The 21,657-nt window shown below is 34.6% G+C and overlaps 1 protein-coding gene across 1 annotated transcript in view; it reads left to right on the top strand.

Moving 5' to 3' along the window:
• LOC136832859 (dynein axonemal heavy chain 5-like) overlaps nt 1–1,823 on the top strand; it is a 401,416-nt gene extending 399,593 nt beyond the window's left edge. Inside the window, 1 exon segment of the mRNA XM_067094521.1 lies at nt 1,617–1,823. Coding sequence (XP_066950622.1) covers nt 1,617–1,823 — 207 coding nt within the window.
• Nucleotides 1,824–21,657: the final 19,834 nt, after the last annotated feature.

Here is a 21,657-nt window from a genome sequence, read left to right as displayed (position 1 = left end):
GGAGGTATAATTCAATGCCAGAAGATGGGAGAATGGCTACGCTATCTGAAAATTGACATCACCCGAATGACCCAAGGATTCTAGATGGCTGGGCAACCCCAGCTATTCTATGATGACTTTTGGTCCCCTTGACTGCTCAGTACATGCTGGTTGTGTCCCAGACTTGGGGACCTGGGAATATGTATCCTCTCTGGGTGTTTTGATGAGGAGGACAAAAACCTCTTCAAGATTCTGAGAAGAAAGTTTTCATAAGTGATTTGGTATTTTCAAACTGGTGGAAAATGCTGGTTTTCTTAAGGAAATATAACTTATGGTCTTTTAACATTTTTATGTATAGATGGTATGCATGCATTTATAAAGCATGTATGGATGAATGAATGCGCCATGAAAACATCATTCAGAATAACAACTAAATTTTAATGAAAATTCGTTTGTTCCAGGCATTGATGACATTACTGTTGTGTTGCCATGTATGTATTAAGCATCTGCGATCATGTAAAGGCATTCATCTTGGCCTAACTTAATCAGTGACACAGCATTTACCTCACTGGGAAGGGTTCGTGGCTCCCCATGGAACTGCCTGTATAACCAGTTATTTTGTAAAAAGAATATAGTCAATGCTACCAGACAAGCTCAGGTTAACTCGATGTTAACAAGGAAAATATCAGTCAAGTTTGCTATAACTTACAAAATACTTACTAGCAGCCTTTTGGCTTAGGTTTAAAAAGGACCAGATCAGTTAATGAAATGACACATTTGGCAAGTTACATGAGCACTCCCTCATCTCATTCTACTCTTAAAGGTCTAATTGTCTATAATTCCCGCCCAGTTCTCCTCTCACTTGATTTTCATTCATTGTTTAAATTTTCCTTTTTACCTCTGTGCACATTCTCTACCCGTTTGACAATATATCCTCTCTCCACCTCCTTTCGCTCTTTATGCCACATGTTACCCAATCTCCGCTCGACAAAGGTCTACCTTGTCAATGATGCTTTATGATTGACACAAGTTATCTGTCACAACCAATCACTTTTGTGAGCCAGATTTGGGATTCCTCTACTAGGGACCCTACTGATAACATTTGATCTCTGAAGTAACCGTTGATTATAACCAACTCTGAGAATCCTAATTGGACTAGAATACCAAAGAGGTGCATATTTCCTCCTACCTAAGTACTGATTTAGCATAATGAAAACAAGATGTTTGCACTCTCAAAGGACACATACAAAATTCAAAATAATTTAAATTTTTCCAAAATACAGTTCCCTATTCTGCTGTGAATACCTTCGTCATAATCACTCCAACTAGTTTTCTACCTGAAAATTTTAAATCTATGGATGTACTCAATGACAATGGTGACATTGTAAGTAAGCTTGTCCCTGTAGTAGGGGTACTGTCTGGATAGAAATAATATTTTTACTGATTTTTTTCATTTTTAGCTGAAGCCACACCATGTCATATGGTACAAAATAAGAATTTGCAATTTTTATTTAGTGAACGTTTGAATTATCCTGAACTTTGTAACTCTTAGAATAGGGTAACTAACAAAAGCAAGGAAATACTCATCCCTGAATGAATTGTAATCTGGACTGTTTAACAATTCCTTCTCTTTGCAGGTATTATATGAGCCAATGCCCGTCATATATCTGTATGCAGTCAATACTACAAGTGGGAAGAATCCAACTTTGTATGAGTGCCCCATGTACCGCAAGCCTCAGCGAACAGACGCCACTTACATAGGATCCATTGATTTAGAAACCACAGATTACTTGCCTTCTCACTGGACATTGAGAGGGGTTGCCCTGCTCTGTGACATCAAATGAATTCTCATGACATCAAATGAATTCTCATGTGACAACTCATATAATATATATATATATATCATATATATATACATATATATATCTATATATCTATATATCTATATATCTATATATCTATATATCTATATATATATATATCTATATATATATATCTATATATCTATATATCTATATATATATATATATATATATATATATATATATATATATATATATATATATATATATATATATATATATATATATATATATATATAATGTATATATGTGTGTGTGAGTGTGTTTGTGCATGTGTGTATGTTCATGGGCTTTGTTATTAGATTGGCAGAGATCATACATTCTACTGATGTAACCAGATTATTAATAAATTAGAGAAATACAGATAAAGTATTTTAACCAAGGAAACCAAAATGATCGATGTTTCAATGAAGACATGAAATTATTTTAATAATGACAATAGTATCACTTATAATAATAACAATTAATTGCCTCGTTCTGAAGAAGCCATCTGCTAATTACTCGACACATTGGCTTAGTAAATGTTGCACAGCACTATACATCATCATTCAAGACAAAAAAGAAAATCATAATCTTAATTTCAACCCTGCCTGCAGGTTAATTATCCTTCTCTAAATGAAGATGTATTTCGGTAGGTACCTATAGTAAAATCTGTATCAGATGAATGGTGAAGTAGCTACCCTTTTCATTTTCCTCATATATGAGACGTCAAGTAACCAGAAGGAACTGGCATATATTAACTTTTAACTCACCAAAGTTCACAAACCAAAAACAATTTCGACTGAAGGTTGCTGTTAGCTATATCGAATTTGTTCTATTAAACCGGCAATAACTTAAAATGTGAAATCAACAGAAATCTTATAAGGAATTCAACGACTATTCTTAGCCCAACTGTACATTCAAAATGTAGAAATGGCTTCTGGTCTCTTTTACTTTAAGCGTGCAAGTTTTGTCCTGCTTGCCCATATTACCCACAACAGAGTTGCTTGTTGCTTTAGTATAAAATTGTCAAAAAAAGAGTGCTATCCTTTTTTTCTAGAGGTCTGAAATACGCCACCTTTTCAAGTGCTCCTGTCAGTGTACAGTATTTTCTTTACAGTAAGTAAATTATAATGATATTTACCATGAGCCAAAATTCACAGTTGATTATAATGTGGATTCTAGATGTGATGCAATTTAGGGCCTTTGAGAAATTAGACTCGCTATACCAACCAGCTGCGAGGACTTTTCGAAATTAAGTGAAATAATCAGCCTTATCTTATTGCTCTGCTATTCCATGATCGTCGCCCCAATGACGAAACATGTTTATTGGCAGCCGACAAATTTCATTCTTTGTACCAAGGTATAATGTTATAATTACACGCCAATTATCGCTAATTTGAAAAGCAGAATGTTACAATCACAGTAGCCTCGATGGGGATTTCCGAAACAGTCAAGAATAAAACTGAGAAACAAAGTTCTTATAAAAAGAAAGAGAAGGCGTCAAGAATAAAATTCTACTGAGAAATAAACAAAACCAATAAAACAAATAACAACGTAAAATAAATAAGCCAAACAGAAAAAAAGTATCCTGAGTTTGTTCATTTGTTTATTTGTTTCGACAACCACTATGTTCGAAATCCTCAAGTTCAAGGATTAATCGTTATTATTACGAAGATCAGGCCACAATTTAGTAACAGCAAAACTGTAACTCCTAGAAAACTGTGTGGTATTGAAGCTCGTAGAAGAAAAGGAAAACTGTTAGAGTTAACTGCTGGCTAGTACTATAGACTTAAATCATAATATAATGGATGATTATTGTTATGAAATCTCTTATGCAGAATACTTATTGAGCCAATTTAACAGCAGCATCTGGAGTAAAATATTTGATGGATCTCACGTTTTTGTACTATTCAAGTGAAAGTTAACTGTCGAAGACCAATTAAGGGAACAAGATTCTAAATATAGAATGATAAGAAATTTAAAATATTTCCTCAGGACAGACAGAGTTTCTCTATATACTGAGCTTCAGTGCAATTTAGGAAAAGAACGACTAGTCATATATTTTCAAAATTTTAATTTTCAATCAAGAATGACACTATAGTTTTTAAAGCAGTGATTGTAGTTATGGAAACAATCTATGAAAAGTTCTGAGTTGGGGGATCCAGTACCCTAGATCTGCTAACAATCTTTCTTAAAGGTTTGTTAGGGTTTAACTTCATCCCTCATAATTTCCACCATTCATTCATTTAACAAAATCTCTTTTAAGAAATTCAGCAACCACAGGAGATGATATCTGCGCAAAGAGCGTGGTAAGGAATACGCTTACTTTCATGGCTAAGTTACATACTTGGTGTAAAAAATAATGGGACAAGATAACTGTCTTGGGGAACACCAGAGATTACATTCCTTTGGTCACTATTGTGCACAATACTTATTTCAGTCAATAATGCAAAGAAATGGTCCATCAACTCCCGTTTTTCAGATTATGTAAATAAGGACCTCAAGAATGGCAGTGTAAAAATCAGGATTCAAGTCAAGACCAATCTTATGAACTTCACAAACTGAATCTAAGAATTTCTGAACAACGCTGGAAACTGAAAGAAGAGCAAAGTAAGCAACCAGTCCATTACCATAGCCAAACTGCAAACTAGTAGCAGACGAATACTTTCGGCTATCAAGATATTTTGCCAAATGGCAAAACCTTTGAATGGCATGGGAGTTATAGAAATTGGTTGGTGATCAACGAGGCGATAGCAACCCCAGTCACATTTACCTAATGGAGTTACATTACCAATTCTCCAGCAAGCACTAAAGCAACCCCTTCCAAATAACATGTGAAAAATAGACGGTTATGTAGCTAAGTCATCAGCAGTTCTCAGAAAAAAATGTATTTTTGTTTATTTGGGCAGTAAGTCACGAGCAATATTGGTTCAGAAACTGAGCTTATACCCAAAAGTTCTGATTTGAGAATACCCCATTATTCGTGTTCCAGAGTTGTATCAGAAAGAGTTTCTTTCACAATAAGGTATTATTCATCTTCAGCTGAAGCATAAACTCTCAGCTCTTCTTTGGGTATAATTATTCCACAATGAAACAAAAATTTTTTTTTTTAATATTAAGAATCTCCTGTTTCTCCAAGTCAGTATGACTACAGTCATCACTGAACCAGTCACTGCCTTTAGTACAATAATTTGACAAGAAAGATAGAATTAGCCTGCTTATTATATAGACAAACATATCCCTTAAATGAACAATAAGCTCAACTCCCTTATGCAACTTTGACCAGTTATGAAATGGAAGATTACTCAAAATTCCGTTCTAGCCAGCTTGATATTTAATACACGTTTCACAAGAGCAGGACACATCAAGCACATCTTTCTCAATGTTAAATACTGAAGAAACTAGAGAATGATGAGAGACCTGGTGGAGGATCCACAGTCACTATTATAACATCAAGGAAATCAGTTAATACTAGATTCAAGCAATAAGCTAGTCTTATTTGTGGCATTATCCATAATTTGCTAATAACCAGATTCAGGTTCAGAATTAAAGTCAAGACTCCTAGTCCATGACAGTCAGCAGGAGAAATTGAAATGAGCTGCTCCTTGCAGTGAGCATTAAGATTTCCAAAATACACAAACGAGTCCCTTCTGTTATCACTCTGTATCTTAGCCATGGCGATGAGACGAGAGTTAGTAATAGTGTCATCCAAGGCTTGGTTGAGATAGATCAGCACAAATAAAACAGCTTGGACTTTGTGTATTCACAATCATTGACAGGTATTATGGAAGCTGGGTAGTCATTCTTAGTATTCACTGTTATCCCAGGTGCTTTGGGAATAGAATTAACACCAGGCAGCAATGGTTTCTTGAAGCATGGAATGAGGGTATCGGATAAGTGCCTCATTTGAAAACCAAAGTTCTCAAATTAATACAATAAAATGCTGTCTGGAGGTAACTACAGTGACCAATGTTGTCTTGTAATACACGAATATTGTAGTAAGGCCTGGAATGCACAGGTCCACGATTTTTCTCAGCATCTCTGACAAATATATTGATAAAAATGGTGAGCCAACACATCCTCCAAAGTAAGGTATCCCAAAAGATAGCCACTTCAAATGAAGGGAGAACATTAGTGTTAGTTTTGAAAATGAAGGTAAAAGAAAGTTAGGAATAAGGCAATTGCTTGATGTACCACCAGGCATTATTAGCCCTTCTTTTAAGCTTGCCCAACACATTATTCGAAAAAGCCAGAAGAAGAGAGAATTGTTAACAAAGAATTACCAAGGCCATGGAACAGAGGCCATTGTGTTTTCCAAGACAATAGAGAAAAATGGCATGAGTAGCTGCTGCAGTCATATACGTATATATGAGGGCACGAATAGCGGAACTCTAAATAAATATCAATCGCTCGAAAAGTGGGGTATGTCAATGCTTCTTGTTGAGGTAAAACAGTCCTATCATGAGGAAAGAAGACGTACTAAACCTTCCTAATGCTGAAAACATATCCTACTGCGATTCACATTACTGCGATATTCACCTCGAAGAGTTGTCTACCAAGACTGAATTTTCAAAGATTGGTCCATTTTTGCAGACGAACAAAAATCAACATATAATTGCAATGAATATTAACAATTTAATTTTAAGTAAGATATTTATTTTAGAACGCATTATCCATTTGTGTGTTCTTCGCGAGATTTTCTATTTGTAATGTAACTATGCATTAAACTCATTTATATAAGCGTACCATTCTCCTTTAAGTACTGATAATACAATCATAACAGGTGGTCAGAACTTACTTTGGCCAGAACCGATCATGAAAGTGCTCAGGGACAGAATAGTAAGGTGTATTAAAAATCTCCAGCTGAAGAAGGATGACTAGGTAAATTAAGAAGAAATTAAGGAGGGAGGAAGGGGGCGAGGGGTGCTGTTATTGTGAAAAGGGAGAGATACTGTCAACATCAAATACATTCTTGTACCCATGGAGTGAGTATTTACAAGGTTTGTAAAGAATAGGTGTAACTAAAAAAAAAAAAACTGAGTGGATCGGTTCATGTAAATTCTAAAATATTTTGGGAGGCAATGGCTGTAGATGTAAAGGGGCCAACTGGAGATTAACCCTCTCACCCCCGCCACATATGGCAATTTGGGAAGCCTTACCCCCGGACTATTTTGGATTGCAAACGCATTTTGTAATATTTTTTTCAAATCGCGGTGGCGGACTTAATTTTCGTCAGAAAGAGGTCAGGTTGGTCGCGTTCTTTTGAAATATGACTGAATTTTACGATGCAGGCATAAAAAATTAGAAAAAAAAAATAAATCTGTGTAAATAGCCTTTATCATTTGGTGAACTTTGCCAATAACAAAATTTTTTTTCTTTTATCGTATTTTACCATTGTATAGAGCAATTATTTAGCTACAAAACGTTATATGTAACTTAGCATTTAGATGGAATGAAACAGAAAAAAATGGGATAAGTAAAATTATCGAAAGCAAAATTTTCTTTAGCGGGAGTAGTGCAAACCAGCGATCGCAAAAGTTTTTCTGAAATCCTCACCATCCGGTTATTTTTCGAGTAATTTGGGTGACTTTGTTGTCATTGGGAAGCTAAATGATTGTTAATGACTGGGTAAGCATAAAAAATGGCGTATGACATGTTTAAATGCCCTTGCATTGAGAGGAAGGTAAAAAAAAAAGCGAATAAACTTAAAATAATTGACTGTAGTAAGTAAGATGTTGCACAAACACATCTGAATATAATTTTGTTGTAAAGCCCAAGTCTTTAGCTTTACAATAGTATAAAAACTTTGGTAATTACGAGAAAATAAAGTGGAGAAAAATATTGTCAAGCGTACGTATATGAAAAGTCAAGTTTAGCCGCAGGCGTGGCTGAAAACACGCTATGTAGAATTTTTTTTCAAATCCTTACCACACGGTTATTTTTCCAGTAATACGGGTGATTTTGCTGTCATTGTGAAGGTAAAATATTGTAAATTACTAGCCGAGCATAAAAAATGGCCTGTGAGATGTCTAAATGCCCTTGCATTGAGAGGGAAGAAAAAAAAAAAGAAAAGCGAATAAACGTAAAATAATTGACTGTAGTAAGATGCTGCACAAACACATTTGAATATATTTTTGTTGTAAAGCCCAAATCTTTAGCTTTACAATCATATAAAGACATTGGTAATTACAAGAAAAAGTGGAGAAAAAAATTTGTAACCGCACCCACCTGTTACTCAATTTGAAATTGTGGCAGGCTTACACAAAAACCCCAAAAAACACAAAAATAAAAAACATACACACTCACCTTGCACTTCAGACTCAAGACGAGGCTCGACTGCTGGGAGGTAGATGAGGCCGTCGTATTAACCACAATCGCAAACAACCATAAACACGACACGGAAATATAAAAAAAAAGGAAATAGAACCATATACACACACTAGAATAGCACACCAACAAGAAAAACTAACAATTCTCGGAAAAAACATACAAAAACTGTCCAACACGAAACCGCTGACTGGCACTAGCTCTGACTAAAGACTGACCCCCGATTACACAATTCTCAGGCGAAGACAAACGGACACGCAGTCACACCCAAACAAACGACCAACTCCCGAACAGCCGAATGACTCGTCAACAATTACGCTCTCTCTCTCTCTCTCAACTTAGGTTTCATAAAACTCTCTCTCTCTCTCTCTCTCTCTCTCTCTCTCTCTCTCAAATATAATTTGCGTAATGGCTAGTTACTCATGCATAACTATAGAACACGTACGCGTACGTGGTTGGGGGTTAAAGGATGAGTTTTGCTACACGTACAGGTACGTGCTTTGGGGGCGGGAGGGTTAAAGAACAAAATGGTTCCACGGTTAATAAGAATATAAGTAAAATATGTAATTGGGGAAAGGTGCCAAAGGGATGGGCGAAAGGATAACTGTCTCTATATATGCAGGAAAAGTCGTAACCGAGAGAATAAATACTGTAGGTCATAACACGGCTCACTATGCATAAGAAAGTTTATAATAAAACTTCAAGAGAGAGTGTGCAGGAGATATTAAAATGATTCACATGAAGAGCATTACTGGCTCAGGATAGAAAGTTAGGTATCAATAAAATTTGTAATGAAAAACATGCATGAGAAATGTTAAAGTAGAGGAAAGATGAAAATCGTTAAAGTAAAATTTATGAGATTATTATTTTATTTATAGTTCCCCTTATCTCAATCCTCGAGAATGGAGTATGGAGGAAATCTGGAACTTTGTGTTACTGAGGGGCCATCTGTTAAATACTTTACTTCATACATAATTTTAGTTTTGAAGAGTAATTGTTTAATAAGATATTGAAATTTTTTAGGTTTTATTTATGCATAACTGTTTTATGTATCTTGTTTTTACAATTCCGGACTGCCGAGTCATCCTTGCTTACGTAACAAGAGGAGAGTACACAGAAGCCGAGCCTGATCTCACTTCCCCAGTCATCTCACTCAAAAAGAGGAATACAATGTTTTAGTTCTAAGGAATTTATTTTAGCGTGCACAGCAAGAGAGGGAGCCATACGAAGGAATAGACCAGAGCAGTCCACTTCCACTTATTTTGGTCCTCTTCCCACGTCTTAACCATACCAAATATGAAGCCACAGGTCACTGCCGCTTTAGAGCCCCATTTCACACACTTTGTGACAAAAATTAATGTGGTTATTTTGAACTAGAGAAAAAATTTGGTAGAACTCAGAGCTGGTACTATGTACACCGGAAAAAACAGTTGCATATAAATGATTAGAGGTTTCGTTAGCAAAGTTTGCCTGTACATATTATATACTGTAGAAGGGCGAATAGCCCCTTGATTTAAAGATGTCTCGGAAATTATTTTTTTTATATATATCCTTCTTCATGGGTGAAAGAGAAAAATAAATGAGAGAACATATATCGATGCAAGCTTCTCTGATAAGAGAAAGGACCGTGGAGGATTAGGATGTGGTTGATGTTTCCGTGGGTTACACTATTCGATCGTAGTGATATGTTGCAGGTTAGACTGGTGAAAAGGTTCGAAAATGTTGGCAAACTAAAGGTCTGAGGGTAAATGACCCCAGAAAGACTCTAATGATAAATGGAAAAAGAAGGAAACTGGCTGAGTCCTATATGAATTTGATGATTAATGTTATGGAATAAGTATGACGCGAGAAGTGATGTATGGCAGTGGATGAAGCATGGAACGTAGCGGGAACTCTACAAAAGAGAGGGAAAAGGGCTTGAGAATAAATTTTTGAATTATGTGTCATGGTTAAAAAGTGACCGATATGTGGATTTTAAATGTAAATAAATCAGAAAAAATATTAAAAGAGATGAACTGACTGAGTTTTATACGTGGAGTAGGGGGAATTGGAAAGCTTATAAAACTTAGCTAGGGTGAGAAGATAGATGAGTGTTTTGTGCTGGTTTGGTCTTGTGGAGAGGTGAACGTCAGAGAACAGGATGTTCAATTTCAATTCCTGAGAATAATACAGAAATTCTGGTTAGATGGGTTACAGAGGTTTTGTAAAGAAACGGCTTTGATATAAAGGACGCACATAAGTAGAAGATGAAGGCGAGTGGTGAAGTTCATGATAAGTCTGCTCTATAGGTAAGTGAAGGGTTGATGTGAGGGAAGTCTTGTTTTCCTGTAGAACTGTCACACAGCAGCGGAAGCGATATATGATCCTAAAAACTCGCATGTGTCTGCTGCTCATCGTACACTAGTTTCCTTTTTTTTTTTTTTTCAGATGAAATCAAATTTACATTGGTATTTTTGTTGAATATGATTTGTAAAAAAGTCACCTTTCATTTGCTACACTTTTTTTTTTTTCAGATATGACAAAAATACCAAGGTGGATCATTTTCATACATATGTATCTGCGCATGAAGTTAGTCCTATATGAAGAAAAGGCATAAAAAGCTTTGCTATTTTTGCCTATTATGTATCCTTCATTTTACGTGCGTTCCAATTTCTTCTATTACAGATAAGGCTTATCTTCATTTCAGTACATTTCAATACATATGACGTTAGCAGGTTGCCACCACAGGAGAATCGAGCGAAGGGGAAAGGGGTAAGAAACGAACGTTTGCCTTTCATGAGCTGTATTGCTAAATTTGTAACATTTCATACGATAACCAATAGGTTTTTATTTCTTCAGAGTTGTGCTTCTACTTAGCCGAGACATCATTTCTTTTGCAAAGGCTAATGAGGACAAAAGCCATCCGCCGAAAGCCATCAGAAATATTCCCTGCATGTGATCGAGACGAAGGGGAACCATCTTGTGGTAGTCATGTCCTCCGTGTCCTCCGTCTTTTATGACCTCGGTTTCCTTCATCTCATATTCCTGTTGATGAATGTTGAGTAACAGGGGAAAAGCAATAAAGTTTTAGATTCTCAGCAAGTCTCTGAATAATAAGTGAGTAATCACTATGAGTTATATTTTTGTTTTAATTGCATCTCATTTTCCCTATCTCAAATCCGTTAGTAAAATCTGCATCATTTGTCATTTCCACGTTAACAATCCATGGCAGATGTTATTTTGGATTCATTTTAATCTAATAGTTTTTTTATAATTAATATCATCGTGTTATGCGTGAAGAACTTTGTTAGATATAGCAAACACTTAGTGCAGTTGCTAAATATAAGTAGAATATTCTTGGTGCTCTTTGGTACATTGAGTAATATAAAAAAAAAAAAAATGACAATTTAGAATGTAAGCATATGCTACTAAAAATCAGAGATTGCATAATATGATATTTTTGGCAAAAATGTACTTGAAAGTATCCTCTATCTTACTGCAATATAAATCAAAAGGCTAATGAACATTCTAATAATATGCAGCAGCTAACGATGACCCTTCACATGGGCACGTGGGTGCTCGGCAATCAGTGTGGTATTTCAGTTCTGAGTACCGGAAGAAGCGTGATGTTCTGTGGGTATTTTGGAAACTAGTATCTGTAAATACTAAAATTTACTTCTTGAACAGTACAATTTGATACTGCATTCAGTAATTTGGAAAGCAGTACGTGTTGTGTGGCTTGGTAAATTACGATGCTTGATAATACAAAATATTTCTTTTGCGAGTTTTACGTCAAGCTTCATTATGCTGAGCGTCATTCTATTGTTATAGATCTGCAGTAAACTAAGAGTAAGAGAGATATGAAGCTATTATGTCAGTAGACAAAGATATTACCTATATGACAATGGTTAAAAGAGAAAAATTATCATGCTTTTAATGATAATAAAATAGTTCCAGCGAGTAAGAATTCAAAGCTAGAGAGAGAGAGAGAGAGAGAGAGAGAGAGAGAGATACTTACCCTAGTTGTTGCTGCATAATCTAGAGTATCCAAATAGAACTTATGAATAAGGCCACCGTTTATCATTCCTCTCAGGACCTTATTGAAAGGATTTTTGAGAGGTGAGTGATTCTGTAGTCCTAGCGCCAAACTGTGATAAGCAAAACATTCCTGTAATAATAATAATAATAATAATAATAATAATAATAATAATAATAATAATAATAATAATATTTGTAAGCTACTGACTGAACTTGTTTCACCAAAACCGGAAATTCTTTTCCCGGTAAAATATACTGTTGTTTCAATCTGTTAACAAGGGATTTAAAAGAAGGGAAATATCATGTCAATTTAAGTCAGTTAGTTGGCAAGCAAATGTTTAGACCAGAGGATAGTAAAAACCTCTCGCTTTATGATAATTCGTAACTAGAAAAAATATAAATAAAACTCCTCTAGAATTGTCGCACGATGTTAACTCACAGCGTCCACCCAAGTTCGAAACTTTCCTTTTGTGCACTTCCAGTACCTTGTTACAAAATTTAGTCACGTCCATTTACTGCATTTTTCAGTACATAAAAATCGATAAAAGACAGTTTCCTTTAAGCGACTTGCAACTTCAGTACTTCCTTGTGGCGTTTTTGGAAGGATATTTCCCGTTCCATTAGAATGATTAGACCATCCAAACACTCCTGATAACACACAGTATTGCACAGGCCCTTTCGGTAAACTTTAAACTTCATGAACTTTGGTATCTCGTCATGAGCTCTACATCTTAATAAAAAATGTAGGTCGAGCGATACCTTCCTCTGCTGTTTTGCCGTTCTCTCGAGGTTCCTAAAACAAGTAGTCGTCTGTGGGCCATAGCGTCTGTTCAAAATAATTGCTAGAGATTGTGTCCTAGGTAATCTGATCCTCATCAGGGACAGCCAACCAAGTGCTATGGCGAACATCTTTATTCCATAGGGACGTTTCGCCTTCAACACATTAAGCCATTTCCAACCTAAATATAGGCAAAACACCAGAACATGAAATTACGCACTAGTAAAGTACAAAATCAAAGGCAGTCACACTATAGAATAGAATATTTGTTCCTTATAAACGACGCCATCATCGATAGAAATTCTCTGCTCAGAAAAACCGAAATGGCTTAACCTAATACAATTTAGTGAATTACCCTTGTCAATAAAATGAGGTCAAATAAAGTAAAATTCAAGATGAGAAAGATCAAAATTCACAGGTATAAAATACGACATAGGACTATAAAACATATAAAAAAACCCACAAAAACCAAGACCAAAAAGAAAAGAAAAACTGCACAATATATAAATTAGCTGGTGACTGGATAATGGAAGCGGAAACTGTCTTTTATCGGTTTTTATGTACTGAAAATGCAGTAAATGGACGTGACTAAATTTTGTAACAAGATACGGGCAGTGCACCAACGGAAAGTTTCGACCTGGTGGACGCTTGAGTTAACATCGTGTGACCATTTGAGAGGAGTTTTTATCTTTTCTAGTTACAAGAGAGAAGTTTTTACTATCCGCTGGTCAAAATTTTTGCTTGCCAGTTAAGACTCAAATTCACAAGATACTTCCTTTCTGTAGAAACCCTCGTTAACAGACTGAAGCATCAGTACATTTTACCTGGAAAAGAATTTACGGTTACGGTTAAATAATAATAATAATAATAATAATAATAATAATAATAATAATAATAATAATAATAATAATAATAATAACAATAATAATAATAATAATAATAACTCCAGCCATTTCTCTCATATTTTCAGGTTCTGAAATGATTAAAGCCTAAATGCTACGCAGCTGAAATGACAGCCATGGGGGCAAAAATACAAACGCATACACACAAGAAGTAATGCGCGTGTTTCGTCATCACTTATAAGTAAAAGAATTCTGTGAATACTTTAACAGAATGCATACTTCTTACAAATATTTTCTGCTGCTTAACAAGCTTTCGAAAGGTGATTTTCCCATTGTATCTATTTCTGTTCTTACAGTAGTTCTGCCCTTAAGTGAGAAGGAATAAGAAGGACAGGTGTGGGTTCAGATAGTGATAATTCTTTTATTTTCTTGAAACTCGCTGACCACTAACGATGCAACCCTAATATGTTCAAGGGAACTGTACGCTAGGGTATATATGCGTATATATACATATACATATACATACACACACACACACACATATATATATATATATATATATATATATATATATATATATATATATATATATATATATATATATATATATATATATATATATACATACATACATACATATATATATATATATATATATATATATATATATATATATATATATATATATATATATATATATATATATATATATATATATATATATATATATATATATATATATATATATATATATATATATATATATATATGTATGTATGTATATATACATACATACATACATACATACATATATATATATATATATATATATATATATATATATATATATATATATATATATATATATATATGTATATATATATAGATATGTATGTATGTATTTAATTATATTTGTTTAATACTAACCCTATAATTAGTCATCAATATGGAACTTACTTTACCTTTACAATAACTTACGAGCAAAGGAAATTGTACATAACTAGCATCAGCTTCGGCCAAAATCGGAGCCTATGGCAGAATTTACACTGAGTGAGAATGACTTCATTGACCTAGCCATCAAGATATAAGTTGATTTTGACGATGTTGAACATATTCCTGTCTTTACCAAGAGAGTGATCAGCTGTCATGATGAAGATGTTTCGATTTCGATTCCAAGTACGGATGCTAAATTCCACTAATCAAACCCAAAAATATCACTGCAATACTTGGAACCTAATTTATGATTCGCCAACTTCCCTCTTCAACCCCTTATTTGCAATTCGACGTTTGCAATAGTCAAATGCTTAGGTACTCTAAACCTTGTATCCACCCTTTTCACTTTTGTACTTTGTCTGTTTTCTGTCATGCACATTCAATAAATCCCCCAAATAGATGCTCTGTTGACCCAAGGCTGTATTCACTTCGGACAGCATCTCCCCCTTTGCCTCTTTTACTTATTCTGTTTTTTTTTTTTTTTTAATCTTATCAGCGTTTCTCTCTACAGTTATTTTCTTCCCAAAAGTGATTGTTTCTTATTACACTTTTCTTTTATTACTCGACTCTTTTTACTTTCTCATTATTTTCTTGACCGCCCTATATACCTGAACATGGCCTCCTTTGTCTTGCAACGCACCTCAAATAATGTTTTCTACTTTTCAAAATCTCTCATATCTTCGACTTAATTCCTGTATTCTCTCTTCTTACCCTTCCTAAATCACAAGCACACTGTTTACTCTATGAAATCATCATGTAACTGCATCTCAAATAACATTTTTTACTTCAATAAACTTCATTTATCCTCATCCCATAGCTTTTATTCTAACTTCCTACACTTTTATAGCCTTAAACACGCCCTTCTAACTTAATATATCTTCCTAGAATTTTGCATACTCCTTAAAGAATCCTCCACTTTCACGTCCGGCCGCCACTGCTTCTGATATGCTGAGAGGCTACTATATTACTATCATTTCCTGGCATTCTACAGCAAGCAAAAGGGTGGCTGCCACTGGTCACTGGAAAAGAGGCTCATCTCACCAACTATGAGGTCGTCAGCGCTTCCGTAAGCACTTTTCTGGCTTGGAATACCCCTGGGTCATAATAAATTTGTATTGTTTCCACTAGCACTTCCAAAGGTAACAGAATCCAGAAGTTATGCTGCTTACGACTACCGCGGTAACATCCGCTATTAGTTCAATAGACCTGATTTATGCGGTTGCCTTTTTGTAATCGGCAATTTCCTCACTCAAGTTCACACCCTTCACTAGTCATGAGCATGCAATACCTCAATACTGATGTGTGGCCTCTGCTTTCACCTACACCTGCTTTCTTACAGATACCCTCAAATTAAGAAAAAACAGAAAATCTCTTTTTAACTACTGCAGTCTTGCGAAATCAACCTTAACATGCCTATCTTTTTTAGTGTTACGTACTTTCATGACCCTTAATTCTTCCTCTCCTTTTCTGGTGAATTTTGTGGCAATGATGAAACCGAGATAACCCTCGTTCCCTTGATAGACGTAACGTCCAGAGCGAAGACGCCGAAAAATCTCGTTCTGATCTTCGATGACCAAGTAAGTGCTTGCCAGAGCCTTTAACAGAAAAGTAATTCAGTTCCTGTTAGGGAGATAAAGTTAGGAAAAGAATGATCGGAATGAGAAAAAAATTCATAAAACACGGGCAAATTGACGAAAAAGTTGTGGTGTCAATTCAGTCTTTGTACTACTTCTTTATAACCCTTCTCCTTTATAATTTTTCCCACAAAACCAAACTAAATATAAATGTACGACCCTCAATGAAAAGTTTTTAACTTGGCATGCTTTTTATGCGTTGTAGTAGTGCATCTTTTTGTCATTAATCTGTCTATAAGATTCTTTTCATTCGTCTCAGTGTTTTAGCATACCTCTTATTCTTGTTTCCCCCCTTTGATTAGGCTATATTCTGCTAAAAATTGTTCAGTGTCACTATTCTTTATACTGTATTTCTCAATATGCAATACTGTTCCTATTCGAAGTACGTTGATGCGAATGTTTAAAAGTTTGCTCATTCTGTTACCAAAATAATAATGCAAATTTTCCAACATAAAACCCATTCCTGACTACCAAGCCATTATTGTCAGAATCATTCTGATTTAATCATTCAGTTCACTTCAACAGATTTTTTTACCACAATTAGGTCTTCCCTTTAATCTCTCATTTCTGTAAATTTACTTTCTTTACTATAGATTCCCATTCAAGTCAGTACCGAAGACAATGCAAATTGTCAGTAGATCTTTTTCCACATTGGCTTAAATGGATTTTTTATTAGTTATCTCTCACTATTTCTTCCCGTTATGTTTTAAGGAGCTTAGATAACTAAATCAAAGCTTTCTCTTCCGTAAATATTCACCTGCCTGAATAGATTCAGAACATGGTATAAATTTTTCTCTGCCTTCAGTTTTGCTGTCGTTTTTTAGATGATTCCTCTTTTCTTCAATGTTTTTGGTAGGACTGAAAAAAAGGAGGGTAATCCAAAGACCTGCCTTGTTTCTGGTCTCTCTTTACTTAAGGTAGTCTACCCGTTTCTCATTACACCTGACTGACAGATCAGTGCATTCTATATTCGGAGTATTGATATCGGAAATTCCTAGATGCTCTGTTTGTTAAATGATTTTTTTTACACGGTCAGACCCTGAAATGATCTCCAAACTTCAAACCTCTCTGATTTTTATAATATGCATATGGGCAAGATGGTAAATAGGCTATTGGTCAGATTCACCAACCTGTGCACATGCAGCGGAACACAAGTAATAAACACTTCAACGTCTCGATTACTAATGAGCCTGGATTATTTTGTTTTCCACAGAAAACCATGAAGTCACAAAATGTGAATGAAACGAAGGATCCAAACAAGGGCCACGAGGGATGGTAGTTCGGAATAGATCCAAGAACGATAAGAATTTATTTAAAACTTTGGACCAGTGTTATATATGTTGAATTTAGATACTCTGTGCTCGAAAAGAAGCAAAACCTTCCTTCTTATGGTAAAGTATTGCTAATATTTTGTAGGTGATTTATGTCTGAAACTTATGAAAGTTACTGTTCATACTTGCCTAATCTAAGGAAACGTAACAAGGGCTTCTTATGAATATATGTCGCATGTTTTACAGTCATAATTCGATCATCATATTACATTTATTTTCGCAATTCACAGCATCCCTGTTCTGGTGAGACGCCACGATGTTATAATACCCAGTGCCAAAGGACCTTCGTTCCTTAAAACGTGGAACATTTTTCTAGGCAGTTGTATCCCATATGCTGTAGTTGGCCTTAAAGTTCTGACTTTTATCTCAGCCACTATTTCTCTGATGGGTTTTATTTATTTCTTAGTGTTCTTTTTTTACTACGTTTTGGTTATCCTTTCCTTTCATGGAATTCGTTTTTATCCTTTTCATAGACGGGTTTCTCTTTGTAGTTCTTTGCTTAGTAAATATGGTCCTCGGATAGATTCCTCATTTTTATTTAAAAATCTTAATCGAAAAATATTTTGAGAAGTGTTGATTAAGTATCGTTGAATGTTGCATTTGATCATAATTTTAGGTGCTATTTTCTTCATTTTATATCAGTTACCCTATTTTTGCGTAATTGTAAGGAACTAGAAGATAATTAAGGTTTATTTTTTTCACCTTTACCATTCTCCCAAAGGTACTTTATGCATGATTATGTTAGCATGTTTGCGAAAACATTATGTGTGAGGCATCAGCTCGTTAAAATAGATTTGGGGATTACAAGTTGAATAGAGGTATTGGGATTATAAGTTAAATTTTACAAAAACTGTCAAACATAAATTTTTCTTATTTATTTACATTTTATATCACGACTATAAGTCAAATGCAACAGAAACACCCACCAGTTTTACAAGTTCTTAAATATTTCCCAACATATGTCTTCACCCCACTTCCGGTGAAGTACACAAGGACACTTATATCTGCAGAACCTGAGTCATCCTCTATCTCGCTCTCTAAAAAAACATGACATGAAGAGGGAAACTAAGGTACGTAGAGCGTACTCACAAGAAGATACTCATCTGAAGAAGTTTCAAACATGTCCAAGTAAAACCTGTCGATGCCTACTGCAATCTGGCCAGATACAGAAAGGTCTTTTATAGTTTCCATCCGACGAGGAGATTTCTTCACCGTCAGAAATGCCGTAAGGTTGGAACTGTAGGCGAATGTGAAGATCATACAATATAGCCACAGGAAGAGAATGTAGATCTGAATGAAATGAAACGTGATTTTTAGGATTTTACTTATAGCTGAAAATATTGGTTACACACAGACACACATTCACCCACACACACACACACACACACACACACACACACACATATATATATATATATATATATATATATATATATATATATATATATATATATATATATATATATATATATATATATATACAGGATATATATATAAATTTATATATATATATATATATATATATATATATATATATATATATATATATATATATATATATATATATATATATATATATATATATATATATATATATATATATATATATATATATATATATATCAATCAGTTTGTATATATCAATAGTGTGAAATATGGCATTTTGTTTTCAAAAAATTTGCCATGCAAGGTGAATTTGACGTAAATAATTGCATAGACCTTACATTTTGAATCTTTCACTAATTACAGTACAAGCTGCCAAAGAAATTTCAAAGGGGTATTTCCACTTAAACTAACTACAGCCAATGTAATGAAATAAAATATTCTGACAATTTTAAAGTTTTCGTTCAAAAGGAAACAGTACCATAGGTATCTTCCCCCTATTAAAGACACTGATACTTTAAAGTAATAAATCTAATTTAGGTACTGTGAAGAAATTCGTTCATTACAAGACTTAAATTGCATTTTAGGCAGAACTGCAGTAATTTTTCAATTTAATTTTGTTTACACTCTGTCAGTAGCAGGAAAAGATGTCTCGGTGAATGCCTCTAATAAAAACATACATAAATCATGTTTCACTTGGATTTACATACCCCACACACAAGGACACACACATATATATAATATACAGTATATATACATATATATATATATATATATATATATATATATATATATATATATATATATATATATATATATATATATATATATATATATATATATATATATCTAGTATATATATATATATATATATATATGTATATATATATGTGTGTGTGTGTGTGTGTGTGTGGGCGTGTAATGTGTGTGTAGTCCACTGATTAGTTTGTGTGTGTGTGTGTGTTATCTCGTAGTCCAGCTGAGAGGTTCAGGGATCTTTAGTCACGATCAGTAAAATTCTATATAGTATCTATTAACGCAAGTAGTGAATTATGCAACTGTTCTTCTCTCGGGTGGTTACAGTCACTACAGTCAATTACCTACCTGGTGCAAAATTAGCCTCTTAGCCTGGCAGAGGTACAGTGAGATTCAACTAAACATGTTTAAAGCTCTCTGGCTCGTTCTAGAATGAGACCAAGAATCTCCCACTTGTAGGAATCTGTCTTAGCTGATGAACTATGAGTAACATATATATATATATATATATATATATATATATATATATATATATATATATATATATATATATATATATATATAAAGTTTCTGACTCACATCATGATTGTATATAAATCACGGTGTGATAAAAATTTCATAACAAGAGCTGCGTGTTCCAAACGTACCAATGAACTGTCATGGCGGAGGTGGGTCATTGTCGAGGCTAGTACACTTTCCCCGCTCACGACGGGTAAAAAGTTACGACATCTCGGCAAGAGACTTATACCTCTCTTGATGGCTCAATGGTTTACGTCAACTGGAGTCGCTGAATAGGCTTTCGTCGCGGGTTCGTGTCCCCACAGTTCCAATTCATTTATCACTTATATAAATTCCCCTTCGGCGACAATTCTCCAACGGAGATATACCGAGGTAGCGTGAATTTCGATATTAAGCGACATTTGTAGCTTCATGATTGTATATAAATCACGTGTGATAAAAATTTCATAACAAGAGCTGCGTGTTCCAAACGTACCAATGAACTGTCATGGCGGAGGTGGGTCATTGTCGAGGATACTAGTACACTTTCCCCGCTCACGACGGGTAAAAACAGTACGACATCTCGGCAAGAGACTTATACCTCTCTTGATGGCTCAATGGTTTACGTCAACTGAGTCGCTGAATAGGCTTTGTCGCGGGTTCGTGTAAAACGATTCCAATTCATTTATCACTATATAAATTCCCTTCACACAATTCTCCAACGGAGATATACCGAGGTAGCGTGAATTTCGATATTAAGCGACATTTGTAGCTTCATGATTGTATATAAATCACATTTGTGACAAAATTTATATATGTATATATATATATATATATATATATATATATATATATATATATATATATATATATATATATAATCCACACATCGGAGGGCACTATAGTAGACAGGAGAAGGGCGCAGGAACACATACAGATTTTTTGGTATTAATTTAATGTTAAGAGCACCAATGTGTTTTGGAACAATTTGAGCAAACTGCTAAAAAAATCCTAAAACCATTGGTCCTTTGTTTCCCTTCAAGGATCGGCTCTGTCCCTTGCTGACGTCGGGCGTCGTATATGAGTGCAAGTGCCCTGGATGTAGTCCCGGGAATTACGTTGGTTCGACTCGGCGTCTCCTCAAGGTCAGGGCCGATTCTCACATGGGAGTGAGTTATCGTACGGGTTGCAGATTGTCTAATCCCGAACTTTCAAATATAAGGTCCCACGCTAGAGGTTGCGAGACATCAATAAAATACAATTTCGGAATAATGG

Source organism: Macrobrachium rosenbergii, chromosome 50, assembly GCF_040412425.1.
Source record: "Macrobrachium rosenbergii isolate ZJJX-2024 chromosome 50, ASM4041242v1, whole genome shotgun sequence".
Lineage (NCBI taxonomy): Eukaryota > Metazoa > Arthropoda > Malacostraca > Decapoda > Palaemonidae > Macrobrachium > Macrobrachium rosenbergii.
Note: the sequence above shows the minus strand (reverse complement) of the source record. Positions and strands in the feature narration are given on the sequence as shown.